Here is a 23887-nt window from a genome sequence, read left to right on the forward strand (position 1 = left end):
GTTGGGGGGGGAAAAAAAAAAAATCAAAACCAGATACATATACGCACAAATATATACAAGAGTGTCTGCTGTTTAGGTAGGTGCAGCGTGACTGTAATTTCCAGGTGTGACACAAATATCTCGAGAACGTCATGAATTAGTCACTAGAACAGCAGGTGATTCAGACACCTGTAAAGATGACAGCAAAGGCGATTCCCTTTCCTCCGAGCGGTATCTGCAAGTGCACGGACCCTCGGTGCTTTCAGTGCAGGGCTGCTTTCCTTCCCTCCTTTCTCTTCCTTCTGAGTCAAACAGAAATTACAAGCGCAGGAAGAAAGCAGTGGCCGTATCGCACAAAAAAACCCTCACCCAAACTGTTTGAATTTTTGTTAAAAAGCTTTGAGGATGCCACTAGCATTATATGTGCTACGGAAGGTGGTGTTCACAAAGAGACGGGCCATATTGCTCACTTCAAACGATGCGGGGAGGTTCAAGAGCGCTCGTCACAGCATCGCAGTTAACGAATCGATTTAAGATCCTGGAAATAAACCACGCTTTTTTTGCCACCATGGTTGGGAAGAAGCTGGTGGTTCGCTACAGGGACTGTCCTTCTCTGAATATAAGAATGCAAAGCCACTTGCTTCATAAATCCTTCTGCCAGAAGATGGGAATATGCAACCACTAGTGACGACAAATGTAGAAAAGGTGGGAGAATTCTCACAGGCTGATCACAAACTCCATTTTCTATAGGTAAGCATTACAGGAATCGGTTAACTGCTGGGTGATTTTCACAAAAACCAAACACAAAATCTCTTAGCGTTCAACCAAACCCGTTACCGTCGCACCGAGCTCTCCTTGACGTGCGCTTCCCCCTCTCCAGCACTGCCGTAACTCCTTGTTTAGAAAATCAGTTCCAGGGTGGGGAAATAGCTCAGCATAATAAGCATCAATTGGTTCAACTTCGTAGTCTTCCTCCAGGAAATTACAGTCAGTTGCAAAGGAAAGGATCTGTGCCACCAAACACAGGCTCCACTTCTGAACTTTTCATCTCTTGCTCTGACAAGCAAGAGAGCGGTTATGTTCGGACGCTGTTGCGTTAGCATGCAAATAAGTTGACTTTTACAGGGGTGGAAGGCTCAGCACTGTCAGAACACACGGCTGGTCGTCTAGTGCCTGCCCCACCTCTCCGCCGTTCGAGGTTTCAGCCGCACCAAACGGGAGAAGGGTTATTGCAAACTCCTCCGGCTCGTCACGCCTCGCTCGGTCCAGCCTCACGTGACATCGGTGGCACGGGAGCCAAACCCCACGAGCGGCACCAGGCTGCGGGGCAGTCCCGGCAGCAGTCTCCCTTCCACACCGGGTCTTCACGTGGAGCTGGTTAGGAGAGGAGCCAAGGAAATTTGTGAGATGCTTCAGAGAACAGGGCAAAGACCAAGCGTGCAAGCCTGCTGCCAGGGTTCACCAGCAGCCCTCCCCAGGCTGCCCTGCCGCTGCGTTTAACTCTTCTTGCTCAGACTGAGGGGCTCAGGAGAGCTTCGGGTGGACAACCACTACAGGATGAGAAAACACCTTCCGCTCACTTCATTCCCCTGTTTAATAGCGGGTTCCTTCGCAGCCTGCCCCTCAGGTATTGGTCTTTGCTGCTGAGTGTGCCGGAGCATGGCTGGTCCCTGGTCAACAAAGAGACAAAGCTGGAATTGAAGCCATGTAGAAGCTGTTTGCTTTGCATCATGAGCTGCAGCTGTTTTCGTTAACAAATGCCCCTGTGTCCATAGACTGTCATCCCCTCCAACACCCTGTCAGATGCTGTCAGCTTACTATCGCTGCTCTGTGATGAACCCAGACTCAAATGCTCAAAAACAAGCGGGCAAAGTCCCTCTGCCTTGCTCCAAGAGCCAGGAGGTGGTGACAGCCAGGCACGCTCACCCTTCACAGGCTCGCTCCCATGCAGGTGAGGCGTTGGGATCAGGATCGAACGGCACAAAGGAACAAAGACAGAGCTGAGAAAGGCATGATTTTATTTTTATTTTTTTTAATCTAAAAAATCTTTGGTTCTCTCCCTTCCAGCTCTGGGAAGTGCCAGGCATTTCTGGTCCTTTGCCCTCCCATCTGTTCCTCTGGCTTACAGAGGGGACAGAGATCGGGGTGGGGGGGGCCGATGTTTATTAAATGACAAACTTGGCTACAGCAGAATGGAAAAATAAACTCAATCCTGGCATGTGGGAACCAGCCCGGGACAAATGGAAGAGCTTACCGTCAAGGAGGCAAGAGGAGCAGCCTCTGACGACTCAAAGATTTCACAGCATTTCACACCCCTGTGTGACTTCTGCCGTTCTTCTCCTTGCCCCTCTGCCCCGCCACGGCCCCTCGCTCTGTCCCACCACCCTCAGCCCCGCTCCTCCCCACGTTTTTCTCGCCCTTCACACCAAACTGTGTGCTCATCCCTTCCCTACTCCCGTCCTCTCACCTCCTCAATTACTCCGTCCTGCCCAGCAGCTTCCCTCTGTGCCCCATCAATCCAGACTCCAATATTCAGCTTTTAGGTCATTTCCTCTGTCACCTCTTTTCCATCAACGGAAAATTAACACCGTGGGGCTGGAAAGAGCCAGAACCCTGTACCGCAGCCACTTGCAGGATTACCAGAGATGTGTGAAAATACCAGGGATGCGTGAACCAGCTTTGTGTCACTGCTGGGAAACCCTTAAGCCATGGGCCACGGGGCAGCCCAGCACGGCACGGATGGTATGCAAGACCTGGTTCATGTTTTCAGGGTCATACTTCCAAGACAGAGCCAGGCAAGGTGGTTAAGTCTACTGCAGATGACCTAAAACTAAACCAAATACACCAGAGACACCCAGCGCAAACTCTTGTGTTGGCATAAATTGTTCGTGTCACGGCAGTTCTGCAGGAATCCTGCAGCGGTAACCATGGGCCGGGATCCCAGCATCACCTCTGCGATCCCAGCATCACCTCGGTGATCTCCACTGCCTTCCCGGACACCTTGCCTCACAGAGTCCTTGCCTGCCAATATTTATTATGAGGAATAACGGCAATGTGCGCTGGCAGCCCAGAAAGCCAACCGTGTCCTGGGCTGCGTGTCCAGCAGCGTGACCAGCAGGTCGAGGGAGGGGATTCTGCCCCTCTGCTCCGCTCTGGGGAGACCCCCCTGCAGTGCTGCGTCCAGCTCGGGGGTCCCCAGGACAAGAAGGACATGGAGCTGTTGGAGAGAGTCCAGAGGAGGCCACGGAGATGGTCTGAGGACTGGAGCACCTCTGCTATGGAGACAGGCTGAGAGAGTTGGGGTTGTTCGGCCTGGAGAAGAGAAGGCTCCGGGGAGACCTTCGAGCCCCTTCCAGTCCCTGAAGGGGCTCCAGGAAAGCTGGAGAGGGACTGGTGACAAGGGCAGGGAGTGACAGGCCAAGGGGAATGGCCTGAAGCTGCAGGAGGGGAGATGGAGATGGGATGTGAGGCAGAAATCCTTCCCTGTGAGGGTGCTGAGGCCCTGGCACAGGGTGCCCAGAGAAGCTGTGGCTGCCCCTGGCTCCCTGGCAGTGTTCAAGGCCAGGTTGGATGGGGCTTTGGGCAACCTGGGCTAGTGGAGGGTGTCCCTGCCCATGGCAGAGGGTTTGGGACTAGACGATCTTTGAGGTCCCTTCCCACCCAAACCAGTCTGGGATTCTACGAGTCTATGAAGCTACAGGACATTTCTTTCAACAGAGGATGATGTCGGATAGTTTTTAAGTTTCACAAGACAACGAAGAACAACTTTCCTACTGGAATCACGGACTGCACAGCCAGCTGGGTACCATCTTCACCATCCATGGACCTCCCTGAACCCAGGAGAACCACCACCAACCTTCTTGCAAAAAACTTACGCTTTATGTCTGGTCCAACTGTGTTACACTGTTGCTTCCCCATGGTTTTACCTCATTATGTCAGTATCTTCCAGCCTGCAGAGCCCTCAGTTGGCAAGTTTTAAATCCCTAGGTAGATGCTCGTAAACCAGGAGCATTTAGGATGCTGCCACATGGAGTCACTTCACCACTCCTGTGACGATCGACACAAATCAGGCCTTTTGGTGCAGCAGGACATTCACCCCGTGCTGCTCCACCCATCCCCGTGCCGGCTGGATGCCCCAGCACAAATATACCTGCTGCTGCTGCAAAATGCAAGGCAGAGCGTAACGCTGACGGCTCTTCTTGCACTTTGGACTGTGCACACAGGTTTCCTTCAGGGGATCCAAAAAAATTCCCTGAAAAGCTGTTTGTTCCAGCCTCCTGCTCTCCAGATCCACGTGAATCCCTCCAGCCCGATCAGCAAGCCCTTCCCAAACGCATCCAACTCGCTTGCAGGCACCTCGTCCGAAGACGGAAGCTGTCCCAACAGCTTTATTGTCTGCAAATTTCTTTTCTCCTGAAGAGATGATAAATTGGCTCTTCAGGGCCAAAGAAAGCATCCTTGGGATCCCACCGAAGTGTATCTGGATGACGCTGACCCTCCGGTGACAACGCGCGATGTGAAACTGTCACCCTGTGGCCGTGTCACCGCCTGCGGGTTTTTAATTCATCAAAACACCATGCAGCCCCAAGTCACGTGCCTGACAACTGTTGACATATACTGCTGACAACTGTTGAAATATTGCTTATGTCAAGCAATATTTAAGTCTTTTTTTTTTTTTTTTTCCCCTGGGTGAGGTTATGTGTTAGTTTTATGGAATCCTATGGCTGCCCAGCAATAACCTCACTTCCTTACCAGATATTGCATTATTTTGCCTATTTTTCACTACACACTCCCCTTCCCTGCTCACCTTTGAAAAAGTGGCCAGCACCAACCCTCTCCTAAGCAGCAGACAAGTCAGGTTAATTATCACCACCCCATTTTACTGGAACAAACGGCTCATCAGCCAGCTTTCAAATTTCCCAAAAGCAAATTCTTTGATCCGGATGACTTCAACAAGGTCAAAAAACTGCAGTTCCTCAACGTTTAAAGCCGGGACGGCGTTGAGATTGTTCTCCACCGCTTCAGGATGGGTCCGAAATCATGGGAGGGAAAGACCTGCTGGCCCTTCCTACCCGTCCCTTCTCCCCAGCAGCCTGCGGAGGAGGCAGGGGTTGCAACCTGCGACTTCGAGGTCCCTACAGCCGGTCCCCCCCTCATCGTGTGCTGCCGCGGCCGTGACCCTACGGCTGCGGGAAGATGTTTCCACCCGTGCTGGATGATGTCGGGACCCACAGCAGATTCATGCACTGCTTCCAGCCAGAAACCAGAGCTTCGCTGCAGAGGGATTTATCCTGTGTTCATCCACAAACGGCTTCAAGGCGGAGCGCTGCCAGGCCTTTTGCGTACAGGCAGGCGCACTTTTCAACCGGCGGCGTTTTAAGGACGTTGCAGATTGCTGCGTAATCAGCCCGCCGTGCAAATCCGAGCTGGGGCAGCTCACGAGACCGGAGGCACATCTGGCACGCCATGTCGGATGATAACGGAGCTCCTCTCCACGCCGCCGCCGCCTCTCCCCCAGCCTCTGACCCCTGCACCAGCCGCGTCTGATTTGCGGTGTAAATACAAGATAGGGGCCTGCAGTCAGGGGACGAGCGTGCCCACGGGGGCGGCTGCGGTGAGCTGCGGGAGCAGCATCTCGCAGCGCAGGGATCCTTCTCAAGGATCAGCAGCAGAGGTAGGAAACACATCGGCATCAAAGCGTACCCCAGCCTGTTGCCCACGCTGGGGTTTTTGCAGTGATGCTCCTGCCACTTCCCGGAGAGTTTCGCTTTCATTTTCACTTCCAGGTCTCACTTCCCAGCAGCACCCAGTAGCCCTGCTGGGCCTTGCTTGCTAGCTAAGGCTGCGGGAGGGACACGCTGTAGCCTTTCCCTCCGGCCGCACCGGGAGAGAAGCGCTTCGACGCCTGCGCAGAGCAGCCAGCCCGCAGCATCACCCGCTGCTGCTGCACCGCTGCCCCCGTTTAGTCTGTCTCTGGGGACCAGCCCCCCAAAAGTCCCTGGAGAGCAGCCGGCACTGTGACGACGGACGTTGCTGAGCTGCCCCCAGGACGGCTCAGGGATGTCACCTACCTTGGTGTCCTGAGCCGAAGTCCTTGTCCCTCCGCCGCGGCTGCTAGGAGAGCATCACACCTCAAGGTCTCCCCTCGGCCCCAGCAGTCCCCTGAGGTCCGGCTGGAGAATCTGGGAGCGGCAATGGGATGCCAAAACTAAAGCCGGCAGGTCAGCGGCGGCCCGGCCCTGCCAGCGGTGGGATCCCTGAGACCGGGGCTGAGATCTCTTGGTAGCGGGGGTCTCTCAGCTGCTCCCCGGGGCTGCTAATGACCCCTCGCTTTCCCTACAGCCATGGCGAAGAGACAACACCGGAGGCCCAACCTGCACCTACAGCAGTGGGGCTCCCTCCCGCACACCCACGCAGGCCGCTGGGGGTGCCCGGATTCCCCCCCCCCCCCCCCCGGACAGCCCCAGGGACCCCTCTGGGAAAGCTCCCCTGCTTCCTACAGACACCCCGGACCTGCCGCCGGAGGTGGAGCGCTGCTAGAGCCGAGCCCACAAGGTTCGCCGCCCGCCGCCCCTCCTGCTGCGGGGACCCCCAGAGCTGTCCGCAGGTGCTGGGGGCTCCCCAGGGCCGCCCCTGGAGCTGTTTGCACCCCGTTACAGGGCGCACCCCGTAACCGGCCCCGTAGGCTCCGGCAACCGCGCGCGCCCCGCGGCGCGAGCCCCAGCCCCGCCGCTCGCGCTCCGCCCCACCGCCGGGAGGGCGCGAGGGGGCGGTACCGCGAGTGCGGGAGGCGGTGCCTCCGCCCGCCCCTCGAAGTTAGGCGGGGCGGGGAAAGAGGGGAAGGCGGGCGGCGGCGGCAACCCAAGAAGCAAGAGGCGCTCAGCGGGGGAGGCCGTTGAGTGACAGGTGACGGGGACCACTCGGCGCGGCGGATGGGCGCGGTGGGGGCGGGCCGGCGAGGAGCCAATGGGGAGCGCGCGCTGTCAGGAGCGAGCGCCTCAAATAATCGGGCTCAGCTGATTGTCCCCGGCAGAGAGTTGTTTGGCGGCGGGCGGGAGCGCGGCGCAGCCAGGAGGGCGGGCGAGCGAGCGAGCGAGCGAGAAGGGGAAGGGGCGGGAGGGGGGGGGGGGTGGGCGCGCTCCCCTTTGTTGCATGGGGGTGTCCAGCCGGGGCTGAGGGGCGGGGCGGGCGCGCGCGGCGACCGTTGGCGGGCCGTTGCCTCCCGCTGCCCCATGAGCGCGACGGCGGCGGCGGCGGCGGCCCTCGCTGAGGGGGCGGCCCTGACTGAGGGGCCCGCCGTGCCCTACGCGGTGGAGCTGGGGCTGACCGTGCTCCACACGGCGCTCTACGCCGCCGTCTTCCTCTTCGCCTACCTGCAGCTCTGGCTGCTGCTCTACTACCGGGAGCGGCGGTTGAGCTACCACACGCTTTGCCTCTTCCTCTGCCTGCTCTGGGCAGCCCTCAGGACCACCCTCTTCTCCTTCTACCTGCAGAACTCCCTGCAGGCCCTCCGCCTCCAGCAGCCCTTCGCCCACTGGCTCCTCTACTGCCTGCCCGGCTGCCTGCTCTTCTCCAGCCTCTGCCTCCTCAACCTCTATTTCGCTGAGGTAAGTTTTGGTTTGTTTTTTTTTTTTTTTTTCTGGAGGGGGCAGGGACACACCAAACCCCCACCCTGCAGGACGCTGGGGCTAAAGGCTCCCCTTCAGCCACCCCCCCCAAACTTGGAGGTGCACAGAGGTGTGCCCTGAAGGCGGGCTTTGGGGTGGGATGCAGGGGGGTGTGTGCGGAGGTGTACCCTTACCTGGCTGGGTGGGAGAGGGTGCTGAGAGGTCTGCCCTCAGTTAGGCTTTGGGGCAGGTTGGGGAGATGCAGGGGTGTGCCCTGAATCCAGGCTTGGGGGCAGGCATGGAGATTATGTCCTGAATCCAGGCTTGGGGGTGGGGAAGGATGGGGGGGGGGGGGGTGTGCGTGAGTAAAAAGTGTGCCCTGAATGCTAGTGTCAGGATGGTGGGGTGCAGGGAGTGCCTGGAATGCAGACTCTGTGGAGTGGCATGGGGAGGGGACAGGCACATGCCCTGAATCTGGGGTTTGGGGGTGTAGAGATGTGCCCTGCTCCTGGGTGGGGCTTTCCCCTTTGCAGCCCTATGAGGGGTGGCAGTGCTATGGGGGCCTCTTGAAGGACTGTTTTGCATCTTTTTTAATTGATTCCCCTTCTGTAAAGGGGACCAGAAAGTGGCAGCAGCAGGGGCTGCTCTGGCCTGGAGTGATGCCAACCATTACGTCACCAGCTAGAGCCTCTTCTGCTATTGTTGCTGCGCTCCCTCCTTCTCTCCATCTCTCCGCTCCGCTGTGAACTGGGCTTGTTGTTCTGCAGCTTGTTGTCAGACAAAAACCCCGAGATCTCTCTGCCTCCCCAGACAACAGCCTGGGGCTGGTGAGGTGGGCCCCTTCCTCAGACAATGATCGCTACTGGGACAGTGCAGAGCTGCTTGTTATTGTTGCTGAGCTACATATTCCTCCTTTTCTGGGTTTCCCATCACTTGTTTTGTGATATTTTTTTTCTCATCCTTTCACTTGTCTTTATCTCTTAAAGCCTTAGCTCTCCCCTCCCCTTCCTCGTTGGAATATTTTGTTTCTGCTCCAGTTTCTCGTGAGCAGCCCTTTGCTTGCCTGCCTTCCAGTTTGGTGACTTGTTTCATAAATAGGCAGTACTTTCCTTCCAGCTTTGTTGTTGTTGTTCAGATTCTTTGCTGTGCAGCTCTCAGCTGTTCACCAGCCTCACAAAGGAATCGCTAACACACAGCGAAATCGCTCCATCGCTCCGATGTGTCACCAATGGGAGTTATGATTTCATTTTCCCGAGGACATCAACATTCACATGATAATGTGAGATTTGGAGCATTTGGGTTATTCAGCTGTTTTGGTTCTTTCCCCTCCGACACAAACACCTGGAAGCTGGGGCAAACTGTCCATTGCAAAAGCTGTTGGTGTTAGATATGCTGCCGATCAAGTGGCAGCAAAATAACAAATGGTGCATAGTGTGCATAATCCATCTTGTCTGTTAAAGGGAGCCTGACCTCCCAATTGCTCCAGCCAGTAGGTGTTTGTGTGTTCCCTGAAAGGCAAGATGAGGAAGGGATCCTGTGTTCCAGTACCACAAAGTGGCTGGATTTCTGTTTTCCTTTAAGTCACTGGACTTGACAGCAGACTTGCCTCTTTGCAGGCTTGTTAAAAGGTTCCTTTAAAGAACAGCAAAGTAAATTCACATAGGTTGAGGCTTCCCTTCCTCCCACTATCTGTTTTGCAGTGGAGTCTGGCTGAATATACTCCATTTCTTTCTCCTTGAAGACCTAGAGCCAAAGGGAATCCTGTCTGAAGAAATAAGAGCTCAGAATCTAGAGTGGGGAAGGATAAAATGACTTATTAAAATGGGTGTGCATGCTTAGCTACAGAGAGGGTTTGACACTTGGCTGTTGCAAGCAGAACGGGTGTCCAGCACGTGGTGGTGTTTGTGGGTGATCTCGCAGTGGTGATAAGTGGTGAAGAGCTGTAGCTCCTGAGGTTTGGAGAAAGTGCAGCTAGGTGGACTGAAAGCCTTTGGTGCTTTTCTGGCTTCTAACAAAAGAAATGATGCTGAGTAGTGATATTGGGCCTCATCTGCTTGGGCAACAGGCTGGTAAAATTAGCCCATCCTTCTCTGAACAGAAGGGTGCCATGTGCTGGTAGCCACCTGAGGTGTGCCTGCCTTGACTGTGTTCAGTGCTTCTCTTAAAGCCCAGGAGGAGCTGTGTTAAGGGGGCTTAGGGTGTAATTAAACACGAATTATTAGTGCCTGGAAGAAGGAGAGAAGCTACAGTGGAACCACAGTAGTTAAGCTGAAGTGGCTCACGATCTAGAGATGACTGGTATGTTTGAGTGTGATTTCAAGCAGAACCTGCTGTGGTGGGCCTATCCGTTCCCAGTTCTTAAAGGCCAGTTGGCAGCAACCTGTAGAAGGGCATTGGGCTTCTGCTACTTGGAGGGTGTCATCCTGGTCTCGTATGTCCTCAGATAAAAGCATAGGCTGCTTCTGTGCTGAAGGCCTGGCTAATTGTCTTTGTACACAGTGCCTCCTTTGTGGAGATGCTGGAGAAATGGCATCTGTCTAAGCAGTGGAAGAAAATGTGACTTGTGCTGTTATTTGAGCTAATCTTGCTTGATTTAAGGAGTTCCTCAGGCTGTGTACAAGCTGAGAATGAAATGGTGCTGGGTGGGGAAAGAGCTCCAGGAAACAACAAATACCCGTGGAGAGCTAGCATTATTTTGCACTCAGGCTGTTCTGGGGCTGAAATTCAAACTAGTGAGACTGCTAGTGTTCCTCTGTTTTTTGGGGAGAGGCTGTCCTCTTCCTATTTCCTCCTGACCCTGCGATTCCTGAGGGGATGTGAAGGCCTGACAAAATGTGTGTGGAATGCTTATTTGGTGGTGACAGTTTCTTTTTGTCACTGCCTTATTTCCACCTGAAACATCAAAAGGTGTAATGCTTGGGAGCATGTCTTCCTTTCTGCTTCAGCTTGTAACAGAACGAGTTCCTTTCTAGCAGTTCTGGAGTTCACGGTGCATCGGGTCAGAATTCCTTAGATCCACTCCCACTCTTGCCTGAAATGGGCAGAACAATGGCTCAGATATCCAATCCAGGGTGCTTCTGCCTTGCTTTTCAAATAGCTCCTCTGCTGCCAGCTAGACATCTGCTTGAGTAATGTTACCTTTCCCAAGGGTCTGCCAATTCCTGCTTTTCCCCAGGTCATTGTCAGGAGCATAGCATGTGGAAATGTAGCCACAACCTCCATCTTTACCCTTTCAAAGACAATTTTGAGCACTTGGCATCCCTGTCTCACTTGGGAGTCAGCAACTGTGTGCAACAATGAGTAAGGCCTTCTGCTGGAGTGGTGAGGCTCTGACGGGCTGCTCTGCCAGACTGCTGTGGCCATAACCCTTAACCTGTCTGGGTTTCGTTAAGTGCTCCATCTGACTAGATGACATCAGCCTTTTTCATCCCTTGCTGCTCTAATTGCACTGGAGCAGACATGCATGGAAGGAGCATCCAACCTGGGAGCTGTTTGCCCTTGCTGTCTTGTATCTTCCTGCCTTCTCAGATGGGAAACTGGAAAAGCCTCCATCCATTCTTGCACTCTTCTACCTTGCTTGTCTAGCAGACACCTAGCCTGTGCCCTCTGCCTCAGAGGGACAGCTGGTAAGGGGTCACTTAAACTCAAAACTACTCCATCCCATAGCTGATGATTCCAATGGGCCCCATGGTTCCTGAATGAGCAGGTGGCCATGCCAGCAACCAGCTATTCTAGGAAATGAGGGTACATGTAGTTGTACCCTGTGTTCACAGTGGCATAGGATGATCTCAGTATTAGTGGAGATGGTGAGAGATCCTCCTCACAGATAGTTCCAACTTTTTCTCTGGGGTGGGGTGGGGGGGCCTTGAACATTTGTTATGGGGTGTTGTCCCAAAATAGTCTGTGCTCTGCTCTGATGCTTGCTACTGAATGACTGTGGTGAAAAAGGAATCTCTGTGGGTGCTCTTGCAACTGAGAGGGCTGTGTTCATGTCAAGGCAGGATGTGATTGCCTTGTATCTGGAGAGCCCAAACCCATGATTTCTTTATGGAGCAAAAGAGATTTTGATTCCATCAAACAATAACAACTTTCTGGCTCTCCCGGATTTTTCAGATCTGTTGTGGACAGCTGTACCAAAACCAAGCTCAAGTGCTATCTGAGGCTCAATGTTAGGGCTAAGGTCCTGGCTTGTACAAGTGCTGAACGTGGTCCTTAGAGCTATCTGAGGGATATGGTGTCTGTCACTTGTCACCTTCTCTTAGCAGCTGTGACACCTCCAGTAAACCTTCTAAGAAGGGGTGTGTTTCTTAAACAATGCTCTGAGAACATACCCTTAGCAAGTTTACTTTCTGGGCTCAGTGATGTGAACAAGGTATTCACTTTTGTGATGAGTGGATATATTTCACAAAACCAAAAGCCTCCAGCATCACAGGGGACTTCGAGGCTGCAGCTCTTCTTGGCCTTGCCTCCCTCCCAAGTCTGTGGCTGATATGAAGTGCTCAAAGGACTTGTGGCTCCAGAAAGACAACTGACTATTGCCTAACTGTTCTAAAAGGCTTGCTTAGGAGTAAATGTTCTCAAGCCTTGCTGCTCTGGGCTAGCAGGGACCCCTGTTCCTTGCTGTCAGTAGGCAACTGCATGACTTCTGGGGCTGGCCTCTCCCCTAGAACTGTTCAGTTTGCAAGGGCTGCTACTAGCAACTTGGCATAATGCACCTGTTTGAGGGCAGGAGTCTATTCCCTATTTTTATGAATAGGACTACTCCTGAGCTCTCTGCTATTTTTTTTCACAGCAGAACCCTCTGCATCAGCTGTCCTTGAGCTTCAAAAGCAACAGAGATAGTCCAGTGCTGAAAGGCTTGCAAGATTGTCTCAAGGATAGGAACCCAAAGGTGCATCCTGAACACTACTGGTGTCACCTCCTGACCCAGCCTCTGTGGGGGGGGGGGAAAAGCAACCTTCAGATAAGTTATCATGTCTAATAACTAAAACCACTGTAAACTGAGCAATGCTTGTTCTTTTCCTGAAGTTATAGGACTAAATAGCTGGGGGGCTAATAAAAGTGTAAGGCAGGTGCCATGGTCTCCCTCTGCTTTTTGTGGCAGCAGTCCAAGTGTGAGTCTCAGGTTGCCATTGCACTCTTAACCCTGAGACAGCTTTGTGTGCCTTAGTCCCCAGGGCCGAAGGTCTTGGGAGACTGCCTTGCACAGGGCTGCTGCAGAAGCCAGCATCTTTTTTCTGTTAGCCAGTGGCATTTCCCTGCTCAGCTGAGGGGCTGTTCTCACCTGGGGGAATCAGCTGGAACACAAGCCAGGGACTCCCTTAGCACTGCTGTTCAGAGGCTGTGGTTACAGACTGCTCTTCTGGGAGTCAGAGCAGAAGTTGCACATACCTCAGATGGATTTCTATGCTGTGCAAGTGGGTCCTGAACCAAGAGGTTTCCCAGCTGGATGTCCTTGATGTCTGTTTTGACACTTGCAAAGTGTTTGAATGTAGCCTACAGGCAAACTAAGGACAGGAGGATTCAGGGTTTTTTCTGTTGTGAAGTTACCACATGGTCCTTCCAAGGCCCAGGTTTCCTGTAACTCAGATGAGCTTTGAGGCTCAGTGTGGATTATGCCACAGTTCTGTATTTCTCTGGGCTGATATAGGCCAGGACAACAGGGTAGAGGGCTACAGAGATGGCTTGTAGTGCTGTGCCCTTCAGCCATGAGGGCTGGGTACCTCCCTCTGCTGATGTACCATGTATTATTCCCTGCTTCTAAGTGTTTCTTGAGTTCATCCTTGCTCAGACTGGGTGAGAGGAGCCAGGCAGTGAAACTAGCTTTTGGAACAGGGTTGCTGAAGCTGTCCTGATGCCCTGTAGGAAGGCTTTCAAATGCTTAAAACTACTATAATGGATCAGACAACCCTCAAATCCTGAAATGTCTCTGGAAGTCCTGTTGACAGGAGCCTGACTTCTGAAGCTTCAGAGTGCCATTGCTACCTCGGTGCTGACTGGAAGGTGGGAGCGAAGTCGTTCCATCAGGAAAAAGCTGACTAAGGGTGTCTTGTAAGAGATGAGTGATCCTTCACTGCAGCCACAGCCTGGAAGCTGACAGGGAGGGCTCCTTGCAGAAGCAGTGAAACTAAACCTCTATGTCTGTGTGGTGATCCCACAGTGGTCTTGTGTTGACCACAAGTACATGTCTGCTGGATCTGGGTAGATGGCTTTCTACCTCTTCCCAAGTTCTTCAAAGTCTGTAGTCAGGACACGAGCTTTGTCTGAGGCTGTGACCTCAGCTCTGGGATCCTTCCTGGTGGGGTCTGTACCAGGATCTGCATCTTTCACAGGACAAAACCCAGTTCCTGCCACGGCTGTGCAGTCAGTGTGTGACAAGCGAGCTCCGTGTAGCTCTGCCAGCATGCTGCTTTCTGCTGTTTATCCTGACTGTGTGTGAGCATGGTTAGCTGTCCCCTTGGAGCAGGACAAGTAACATCTGAGCTGTTATGCACCCCAAATGGCTGGGGGTGCAGGTAGGGGTGCGGAACCTGCGGTCTGAGGAGAGGCTTATAACCCTTTGCTTTGAAGCGCTGGTCCTTCCTGTGCAACTTTCAGCTTGAGTCTCCTAATACCTTGTGCGGTAAGGAGATTCACAGAACCCAGATCCACTCTTGGACAGAGTGTGTGTTGCTTTGAAGAGTGAAATAGATGACAGTCTCTTATTTGCAGACTAAGACACTTGTCTGTCGAGTGTGCCATGCAGTTTGGCATGCTGGGCCTTCTACCCATGGAGGTCTTCCTGCCATCTCAGAGTTACTTCTCAGGTGTATTTGGCATACCAACTTCTTACAGGTGGAGGAGCTGTGAGCTCCAAATGCGTGTTACAGCCTGCAGGTCCATAATCCAATACCAGAGGGCTATTTTAGATCAGCTATTTGTCTTGCTAAAGCACAGCAGCTGAAGTGGCCTTTTCTAACAGGGAAATCAAGCATGATTGAGGTCCTAAAATATGCAGCACAGAACACTAGGCAAAGTAGATGTATTTTTGAATGTTCTTAGTGATTACTGAGTGCTGAACTCCTGGCTTTTTTCTTGAAGTCCTTAGGTCTGATGTATTAAAGTCCTTGTCACATATGGGATGTTAAATGTGTTTATAGGGACATGGTTTAGTGGTGGACTTGGCAGTGTTGGGTGGACAGTTGGACTTGATGATCTTAAAGGTCTTTTCTGACCTAAATGATTCTATGACTCTGTGCTTATTGGACACCTACATTTGGGCTTGGCTCTTGCAGGAAAAAGAATACTGGTCTTTCTTGCAAGTGGGTCCAGTGCAAGACTGGTGCTAACAGATAATTTAGAGTCCTTCAAGATGTCCAAGTGGATGCTGGCTTCCTGGTTGTATATATCTTTACTAAGTTTAAAGGAGAGCTGTGGGTCATGTGAAATAATGCTGTGCAAATCTTTCTTCTAGGTCATATTCAAAGTGAAGTGTGCAGCTGAATTCAACAAGTACAAGTAAGTGATATTTTCTAATGCTACCTTAAAAGCTGGCTTAAGGTCTGAATTCATGCTGCAGTGCTCGGAATGGGAACGTCAGACGACAAAGACTGAACAGAGCTCATGCCCTACCTAGCTGTGCTCTGACAGCAGGATCAGTGGTGTGCCTTGGAGCAGGACTGGGAACTTCAAGGGTACTGAGGAAGCTAAAGCATATGCTGCGTGCCTCCATGCATGTCATCAGCATCCCAATACTGGTGCTGCTAGCAAACTAGCTGAACTCTTGAGGTCATTCTGAGCTGCCCTACCCCCAGAAAAGATCTGCAGGGTAAGGCTTGAGCAATAGGTGAGACCTGTGTTTGTGCAGCCTATGTGCTTCCAGCCTATGTGCTTCCAGCCCATTTCCAGGGAAACCCACAACGGACAATGCAAGCTCCAGTGGCTTTCAATAAAGAAGTTGCAGTGGTTGTGATGACTCATAGCTTATTGACTGAAGTTAATGCAGAGCTAGAGCAACACTTAAAATCTGCAAGATAAGAACCTGACTGTCAGAAGATGAGTCTTGTAACTCATGACTACTTACACTGCTCATGCATTATGAGAGCAGCTCAAACAAATACTCTGCAGACTTGGGCTGTCAATACAACCACTGAAACTTGCTGGAATGTCTGATCTTCATGGCAAGCAGAGCAGTGGGCATGCTGGGAGGTTCTCTTGCCCGATGAGACAGGAGGCTGTGCAGAATTGTCTGACTTGAACTCCATTTTTCCCCCCCCCCCCATCTCTCCAGGGTCCTGTTGTATTTGGGCTCCATATTTACCAGCCTCCTCTTCTTAGTTGTGAACTTAACTTGTGCAATGTTAATCCATGGTGAGGTCCCGGAGAACCAGCTGAGGTGGACAGTCCTTGCCCGCGCCCTAGTCAACGACAGCCTCTTCATCCTCTGTGCCATCTCGCTGGCTTGCTGCATGTGCAAACTGGGAAAGATGTCTTCAGCGAATGTCTACCTCGAGTCTAAGGTAGGTAAATGCTTTGTCATCTAAGCTAGAGCTGCACAATCATCAGTTGGATTCTCAACTGGATCTGTGTGTGCTTACTCAGAGCAATGCTGGCCTGGTGGCACCTGAGCTACTCTTGCTGAAATATTCCTTCCAGTGTGGAGGTGACTCCTCCCTCCAGAAATGCATGCTCCTGCTGTAGGAATGAAGCACCCTGCATGTTTTAGGGGAATACACTGTCTGCAGCTTTGCTGGCACAGCAGGAGACTTAAGAGCTGCTTATGCTTTTTCAGGTTTAGAAGTATCATTTAGGGTTTGACTGGGAGAGGGCTTTCTAAGAGTAGCAGATGCAGTTTCTGCAGTATATTGTCACTAAGGACAGTGAAGTCTGCAGCATATTGTTACCTCTGGCAGATGCCTGATGATTCCCTGCAAAGGGGATCCCCCCAGCAATCTAGCTTTAGCTGCCTGCTTGCTTGAGCCAAACAGTGCTCACTTCTCCTGGTTGAGATGAGCATCTTAGAAGGGGAGAAGTTGCTGATGTTCTGCCCCAAGGCAGAAGGATAGGTGAGGGTCTGAACATACACAGCTCTTCTCAAGCAGGTAAGAAAGCTGATAAGCCACCAGCAGTCTTATCTTAGTATAGCAGTAGGCTGCAATTAAGTGTGCACTTGAGCTGCCTCCTCTTCCTCTGGGAAGCCATATGGCCCCTATCAAAGGCAGTGATCCCAGGGTGAGTCCCTGGCCTGTTGAGAAAGGCAGACAGCAGTCTCTTGATGAGCCTGGAAACACCTATAGAAAAACTTGAGCTCCTGAGCATAGTCAGGCTCAGGGAAGCCAGCTGCCTGGCTCTGGTACTCTTGAGCTACTGCCTTTTCCCAGCAATACAGCTCCTCACCTTGTGTGCTCTGAATCACCTCTTTCCAGGGGGAAGAAGGTGGGGCTCTGGCCTCCTGCAGAGATTTTATTTCCAATGTGCCCTCAATCAGGTGAATCTATATGGGTGTAAGCCACTGCCATGCCTGGCTCAGATGAGAGCTGTCCCGTGGAGGCTGCCAGTTGCAGCCAGGTGATCTGAACTGAGACAGGAGCTGTGACTAAGCTGAGAACCTGCTCACATCCTGCTTGAATGGGCCAGGTATCCAGCTCTGACTGGCTCTGGACACTATTAACTTATCAGGTTCACCCAGCAGTAGTTTATGAATGCGGTAAGTTCCTCTGGTTACACACCCGAGGCTGCCTGTGGGGCTCTGCTCTTGTACAACATGCTCTAGAGAAGCCTGCTCTGGGGTTGAATACTCAGCCTGACTGTCTGGTAAAGGTCTCCTGCATTCAAATGCTGTCTCCCTTCCCTGCCTTGGAGGCATCCTCTGACTGTGTTGTGGAGGAGCTGCAAAAATAGGGTGGGGATGAGCTGAAGTGTTACACAAATGCCTGAAAAGGTTGTCCTGTCTCCTGAACTCCAGATGTGAACCTGCTGACTCAAAGCAATACAGCTAGGCTGGAGGGGCTGGGTGAGGCTGCTGCATCCAAGGAAGGTAGGAAGGCTTGAGCCATTTGACACTTGAGAAGGAGGCTGTGCTAGTGAGCTGCTGCCAGATCCTACACCATGGTCCTTGTCAGCTGGAGACTTGCTTCACTTGCCTTTCTGCCTCTTATTCTGCTGTTGTAAATACCAAGGGCTCAGCTAACGGTGCTAGAGCAGGCTGTGTTCTTGTACTTCAGTGATGTCACAGGGACTTGTCTGTTAGCAGCACTTCATGCTTTCTCTTCCAAGATGCTGTCTTGAGCAAGTGCTGTAAAGCTAGGAAAACAGAGCTCGTGTACCTGTAGCTTGGATGTGGGGCAGGTCAATGAGATGAGCTTCCTGAGCAGACTGTCTCTCTAAATGCAAAAGCAAGTCAGCTGCTGTGGTGTGTTTGCCCACTTACTTACCACTGGCTTCTGCTGTGGTTATTAGTACCTATTAAAAGTCTTCATGGGTGTATTTAGCAAAGAAATGGAGACACTTGTAGATCTAAAAGTAGCTGCTTCTCTACTGGCTAGCTGTCCAGGAAAGGTACCTTTAGGTACCTCGTGCAGCTATCCCTCTGACAGCATTGCATCTGAAACATTGTGGAGAAAGCAGCAGCTCTTCACCAGCACAGGGCAGCTAGCAGGAGGCAGAGGTCCTGCAACATCTAGCCACCCTTTAGTACACTGCTCTGTGCACAGCAAAGCCTGGTTTGTCCCACAGCAGTGCTGGAGTTCAGGTGCTGGGTCTTTCTGCCTGTTCTCAGTTGCCCACCCCAAATATTTGGCCTTCTTTCCTAGACAAACATTGTGCTCAATGTTAGGGGTGCCACAGTGCTGCAGAGTGAATGAGCTGGGTGGACATCTCTGCTGTAGAGACTGATCAGGGTGTAGAAACAGCAAGATGACTTCTTTTTTTAATGGTTGTTGGCTGGCCTTCTGGAGACTGCCACAGAAGGGCGGTGAGTGGGATAGCATCTCTGGACTAGCAGTGTGAAGCAACTGGAAAGATCCTGAGAATGACAGTCCTGTGCCTTGAGTCTTCCCTGGCGATGCTGGCTGTGTAGCTCTGCAGTGAACTCATCACACAAGGAAGCTCTTAACCAGCTCTGAATATTTTAGCAACAACATGCAAATGTTGTAGGTCACTCTTGCCTGTGCAGCTTCTCGTGCATTTAAGGGGGGGGAATTGCAGCTCTGTAGGAAGGTCTGTATTAAAGCTGAGGTTTTTTTCCTCTCCTAGGGAACATCTGTCTGCCAGGCTATTCTTGTGGGATCTGTAGTCGCTCTTCTGTATTCCTCAAGGGCTTGCTATAACCTGGTAGCTGTGGCCATATCTCCAGACAATGTTCCTGGTCCTTTTAACTATGGCTGGGACAACCTTTCAGACAAGGTAAGTGTCGGTGCCCCCCATCAGAGCTAGTAAAGTGAGAGGCAGTTACTCTAATGTCCTGTGAGGGCATGTGTAGGGGAAAAGGAGAGTCTATGTGGGGGTGTCTGTTTAGCTGAATTCCTGGATGAGCTGGCTTTCTGCTTTCAGAAGCCCTAGTTGCTGTCTCCCTCAAAGCAAACCTGAATCTTCCTCATCTGGTGGCTACTTCTTCGGCAGGGATTCCCTGTTGTGCTCTTCAGTTGTAGCCTGCCAACTCTTCTTTTGGGGGAGAGGAGGAACAAGTCAACTGGAGCAGAAAAGCAATGCTTAATAAGGCATGGCTGTCTGCAAGGGAGAGTTGATGGTGTGGGGAGGGAGCTAGAAGTACCCTGGTACCATGCTGAAGAGAACTATCTCACTAAAACCAGTAGCAGCAGTCAGGTAAGGATCACTAGACTGGTTTAGGGACTCCTGCCTTCATAGGAGTTTCTCTGCATTCCTAGTTCCAAGCTGTGTGCTGTGCCCAGCTTTGGGAACTGTGTAGCCCTGCTGATGGCCAGGATTATACAGATACCTCTAATGTGTGTCCACAGGTGCACATGGAAGTGAGCAGTGAGGAGTATGTGGTGTTTGGAGTGGTCCTCTTCCTCTGGGAGCTGGTGCCAACGACTTTTGTGGTGCTGTTCTTCCGGGCTCAGAGACGGAGTCAGAACTTGGTAGGCCTGAGCAAGCTGCTGTAGCTTGAGTAGCCCTGTAGTGAGTACCCCAGGAGGAGCTCTGAAGGGCTGGGAGGGGGGGGCAGGCCTTTAGGAAGACTGTCCAAAATATCTCACTTCTGGCCTAACTCCTTTCTCTGTCACAGACTCCAGCGGGGATGGTCAACAGTCACAGTTACAGCTCCAGAGCCTACTTCTTTGACAATCCGAGGCGCTACGACAGCGATGATGACTTGTCACGGCTTGGGGCCAGAGAAGGAGGGTAAGCATTGTATTGGGCATGGGAAAGCACAGCTGCCATTCTGCTGTCCTGTGTGGAAGCAACAAAGCTCTTGGTTTCTGCTCTTAAGAAAAAAAATTTGGTATTATAAGAGGCAGCTTGGGCAAGGTGGATGGGGCAGGGAGCCTCCTGACTGAGCTTGTTTGTTCCCTTCTGCAGCTCCCAAGGAGCTGTATTTATTAGACAGGAGTGACCAGCTCTGAGATCGATATTGCACTGGGTGCTCAGAGGTAGAAATATGCAGTGGCTACAGACAGGAGGCCTCATCCAGGATGGCTGATCTCACTAGGATCCTCCCTCAGCTGTGGGGGCAGAGGGCTCTTATGTGTCCCCCAGAGGAGCTTCTCCACTGGAAAGTGAGAGGTGGTGGGACATGACCCCTGGGAGCCAACTGGGCAGAGCGCTGCAGGAATGCCTGGTGTGGGGGAGAATGGTCAGGTATCCCCAGCAAAATGGACAGGGAAACCTGAAAGGCCAGTGCCTGCCCAGGGGTTAATGAGAGGTTCAGAGGTTCTGGCTCTTCAATCAGTGTTGTAGGGCCTGGTACTCTTGTACCTGTTTTGTCAAAGCCAGGTTCCTTGGAGATGCTGTGCCTGCATGTCATAGCCTGCTTCTGCAGGCTTGGACACCCCGAGCAGTGCTGGGAGCAGAAGTCTTTCCTAGCAGTGGAGACTAGCTGCAGCCAAATTATTTCTAAGAGTCCATGTCTGTTTTTTCTGTCTCTCCTCCCAGCTTGGCCACCCCTCAGTCCTCTGGCTGCTATGGGTCCCTGGCCGGGAATGACAGCTACACGGTGGGTCCCCATCTCGGCGGAACCGCTACAGACAGTGCCCCCTTGCTCTTTGCCGCGGGCGGCTCGGAGATGAATAATCACCATAGCTCATACCCTGCACCACAGAACTGAAGAGGCTGCGAGGTCCCTTTCTTCCCAGAAGTGGCATTCATGTATAGGATTGTAACCTGGTTTTCTCTTTCCTTCTTCCCTGAAGCATCTAATTCATTGACAAACATTCCACTACCTGCTGCAGCTGTAAGCAGGACTGAGCCTACAGCTGCAGGCAGTAAGCAAGAGAACTGTGACTTTAAGGTACCATGTAGCAAAAGTGAAGCTGACTCTCTGGAAGCTTTTTCTTGGTCTGGTCTTCAAGATGTTGGCAGCTAAATGCACCAGAGCTTCCTCACTAGAAAAGAAACATCAAATGCATATTTGCACTTTTATCTGCACACTTGGAAGGAATGAATCTTGCTCAGACTGTGCTTGGTCTGAGACTGTTCTAGTTATTCTTTTAATTGCACATCCATAGTTGGGAGAGGCACTGTCTTCCTGCAAAGACGTGTTCTGTGAAGTACTCTGCATCCTGACTCACTTGGGACTGTGAAGCTTTGTCACCTGAGTGTGTTGCAGGCAGGGCCTCCTGTGGCAAATGTTAAAGCATACTGTGCCATATTCACACCTGGCAGGGCTGAGGCCTCTGGGCTGAGTGTGGCCTTGCTCTGACTGCTGGTCCTCGTTTCACCTGGTTGCTGAACTGTCCTATGCAGGACTCTGGGTTCCAAGCTGAGCTCAAAGCATATCCTAGCAGAGGCCTGTAAGGGTGAGATCGAGTGCTCCTGCTGGCACTAAGATCACCACGTTGTAACCAACCCACTAGCTTATGGCAAAGGAAGAGGGCTGGCTTGGATGGCAGCTGCTGTCAAGTCTGGGGGGCAAGGCTTTGTAGGCTGCTCTCTTCTGGGAAACTGGGGGCTGTAGCTGGCTCTGCAAGAGTGTATGTGCAGGAATGCGTGGCCCAAAGCACGTGTAAAACCAGGGCTGCTTTAACTCGTTGGGGTGAGAGCAGCCCTGCTCCTGCCTCTTCACCTGTCGTGGGGCTCCCCATTCCCCCTCAGTATTAATTGCATTTAGCAGGAAACCAGTTTTTTAATCTGAAGTGGATGTGAACCAGTGGGCTCTGCACTGAGGCCCAGGAGGTGTCTGTCTGCTTGCAGAAGCAACACCTGCTGTTGTGGAGGGAAGTAGCAGACACTGCCCAGATCTGGTCCCAGGGCTCCTTGCTCCGTGCTGCAGGGCAGGACCATGTGCCTGGAGTCCTCCTGCTGTCACATACTGTGTCATCAGTGCTTTGTGGTGTACACAGGGTTGGAGTGTGCTGGGTCAGTGTGGGAGGAGGTTTCTCTGCTAAGGTTGACCTGGCCTATGGCTCCAAGCTCATGGAGATGAGGCTTGATGGTATCCCTGCTTGTCCCTGAGCCTGATGCGGGGATAAGTGAAGCAGCTTTGGACATGGACTTGGATGGAGGCACTGGTCCAGGGAGGGCAGCCGCTCTGGCCTCTAGTGACAGCCTGAACTGGAACTGCTTTTAACCTACCTAGAGCTGCTCCTGCTCTGTAAACCCGAGTCTGACACTGAAGGACCTAGCTGGGGTGAAGGACTCACCTGTGCATGGAGTGGTACGGTGGCTGTGGGCTGCTGGTGTGGGAGGGACCCCAAGCAGCCTCAGTGTCCACAGCTGTGTGAGGGAGTCCCATGCACTGGGGCAGCCCTAGCCTCTCCTCGCTCCCTGTCTGCTCACTAGTATGGCCTGGTCACCCCATCACCCACCTCACTTGTACTGAGCTAGATGTCACTTGTCACACTGAGAACACCCTGTCCCTCTGTGGTCTGTGCTGGCTTGCGGGCCTCTCCCTGCCAACCAGCTTCACTCTTGCTGGCCCAAAAGAAATGAGCAACCTCTGCTTCTTTTTAGAGAAGGCTCTGAGATGACAACTTTCAGCACATCCCTCTTGCTCTAGTACTTGAACCAGAGAGCTTCACCCTGACTGTTGTGGCTCTCCTGGCTGCTCCACCTTACGTGGCGTAAGGGACCTGTCTCCTTGCCTTGGCTGCAGAAATGGGTTGCTCCATCTCAATCACTGCTTGACTTATGGCAAAGCTAATGAAGGACCTGGACTCGGTGCATTGCCCTTCTTTCTTCTCCCATAAGTCACCAAAGACAGTAAGTGACGCTAGTGGCCCTTGTTCTTGCTTAAATTCCAAAGCACTAGGAGCACTTTAAGTTTTTCTTTGGAGGGAAAGGAGTGTAGTGCAAAAAAAAAAAATAAAATTAAAGGGCTACAGGCTCATTGTTCATATTGCACTGAAGCACACAACAACAATACGATCTTCCTGGCATTAGGATGGCAGGTCGGGGCAGTGAGTCTTGTTGCTAATGTACTAGTGAGTGACTGGCAAAGTGTTTTGGTTTTATTCATTTGTATGGATGGCTGTTAATTTCGAAACTCTTGACGGCTCCTGCTGGGGCTGGTCCCGTGTTTTACTGAAGTAATTTATAGCTGAGAAGTACAATGACTTTTTTAATGCATAGTTGCCTTTCATTAAACTTTCTTTTTTTGGTATGGTTTGACAGTATTTTGGCTTTGCAGTCAGGCAGCAGCTGGCTGCAACAGGAAGCTGTGGCCAATGAATGTACCTATTTGTTCTTCACTAAACTGTAACCAAGCACTACTATGTTGAAATAAAAAAAAAAAAGTTTCTGTGCTAGGTTGCTGGAGGCATGGCTGTGTCTTGCTCTTGGTGTGATCCAGCCAGCTCCAGCTGTGGTCCTGCTGTCCCCCGGCCGGGGGTTTGCAGGCTGTGCTGGCACAGGACCCTGGATGTGTCTGGTAACCTGGTACGGCTGGTTTTTGCCAGGCTCCCAGAGCTGAGGCTGGCCTGGTGTAGGGTGGGAAGCACAGCTGGGTGTGGGCTGTGCTTTGTCCCCTTCTTGGGACCTGCTGTCCCTCCTCTGCAGCACTGAGCCGTGGGGGAGCTGAAAATCCCACTTGGTAATGTGGTGCTTCTCTTATTTCCTCGCACAGGTTTATCTGTGTGGCCTTGAGCTCGCTGCAAACAGCAGCAGCTTAGCTGGAGCACATGCTGCATCTTCCTGTGCGGCAGTACCTG

The 23887-nt window shown here is 52.2% G+C and overlaps 1 protein-coding gene across 2 annotated transcripts; it reads left to right on the forward strand.

Moving 5' to 3' along the window:
- The first annotated feature begins 7007 nt into the window (after window positions 1–7007).
- On the forward strand, window positions 7008–23048 carry GPR137C (G protein-coupled receptor 137C). 2 transcript variants are annotated; one of them, XM_075753202.1, is made up of 7 exons: window positions 7008–7586; window positions 15040–15083; window positions 15856–16084; window positions 18819–18968; window positions 19541–19663; window positions 19810–19925; window positions 20676–23048. In XM_075753202.1, the coding sequence occupies exons 1-7, from the start codon at window positions 7212–7214 to the stop codon at window positions 20845–20847; spliced, it is 1209 nt and encodes a 402-aa protein (XP_075609317.1). In that variant the 5' UTR covers window positions 7008–7211; the 3' UTR covers window positions 20848–23048. The 2 variants fall into 2 exon arrangements, with proteins under 2 accessions (XP_075609317.1, XP_075609318.1); XM_075753203.1 differs by lacking the exon at window positions 19541–19663 and having other exon boundaries at window positions 7015–7586.
- Window positions 23049–23887: the final 839 nt, after the last annotated feature.

This window comes from Balearica regulorum, chromosome 5 (genome assembly GCF_011004875.1).
Source record: "Balearica regulorum gibbericeps isolate bBalReg1 chromosome 5, bBalReg1.pri, whole genome shotgun sequence".
NCBI classification, from domain to species: Eukaryota; Metazoa; Chordata; class Aves; order Gruiformes; family Gruidae; genus Balearica; species Balearica regulorum.

Excerpts from the sequence above, each read along its gene's own strand:
- GPR137C (XM_075753202.1), top strand. The coding sequence starts at position 7,212 with ATGAGCGCGACGGCGGCGGCGGCGGCGGCCCTCGCTGAGGGGGCGGCC. Across the intron at positions 7,587-15,039 it reads TCAACCTCTATTTCGCTGAG|GTCATATTCAAAGTGAAGTG; the intron begins GTAAGTTTTGGT and ends TCTTTCTTCTAG. Across the intron at positions 18,969-19,540 it reads GGGACAACCTTTCAGACAAG|GTGCACATGGAAGTGAGCAG; the intron begins GTAAGTGTCGGT and ends GTGTGTCCACAG.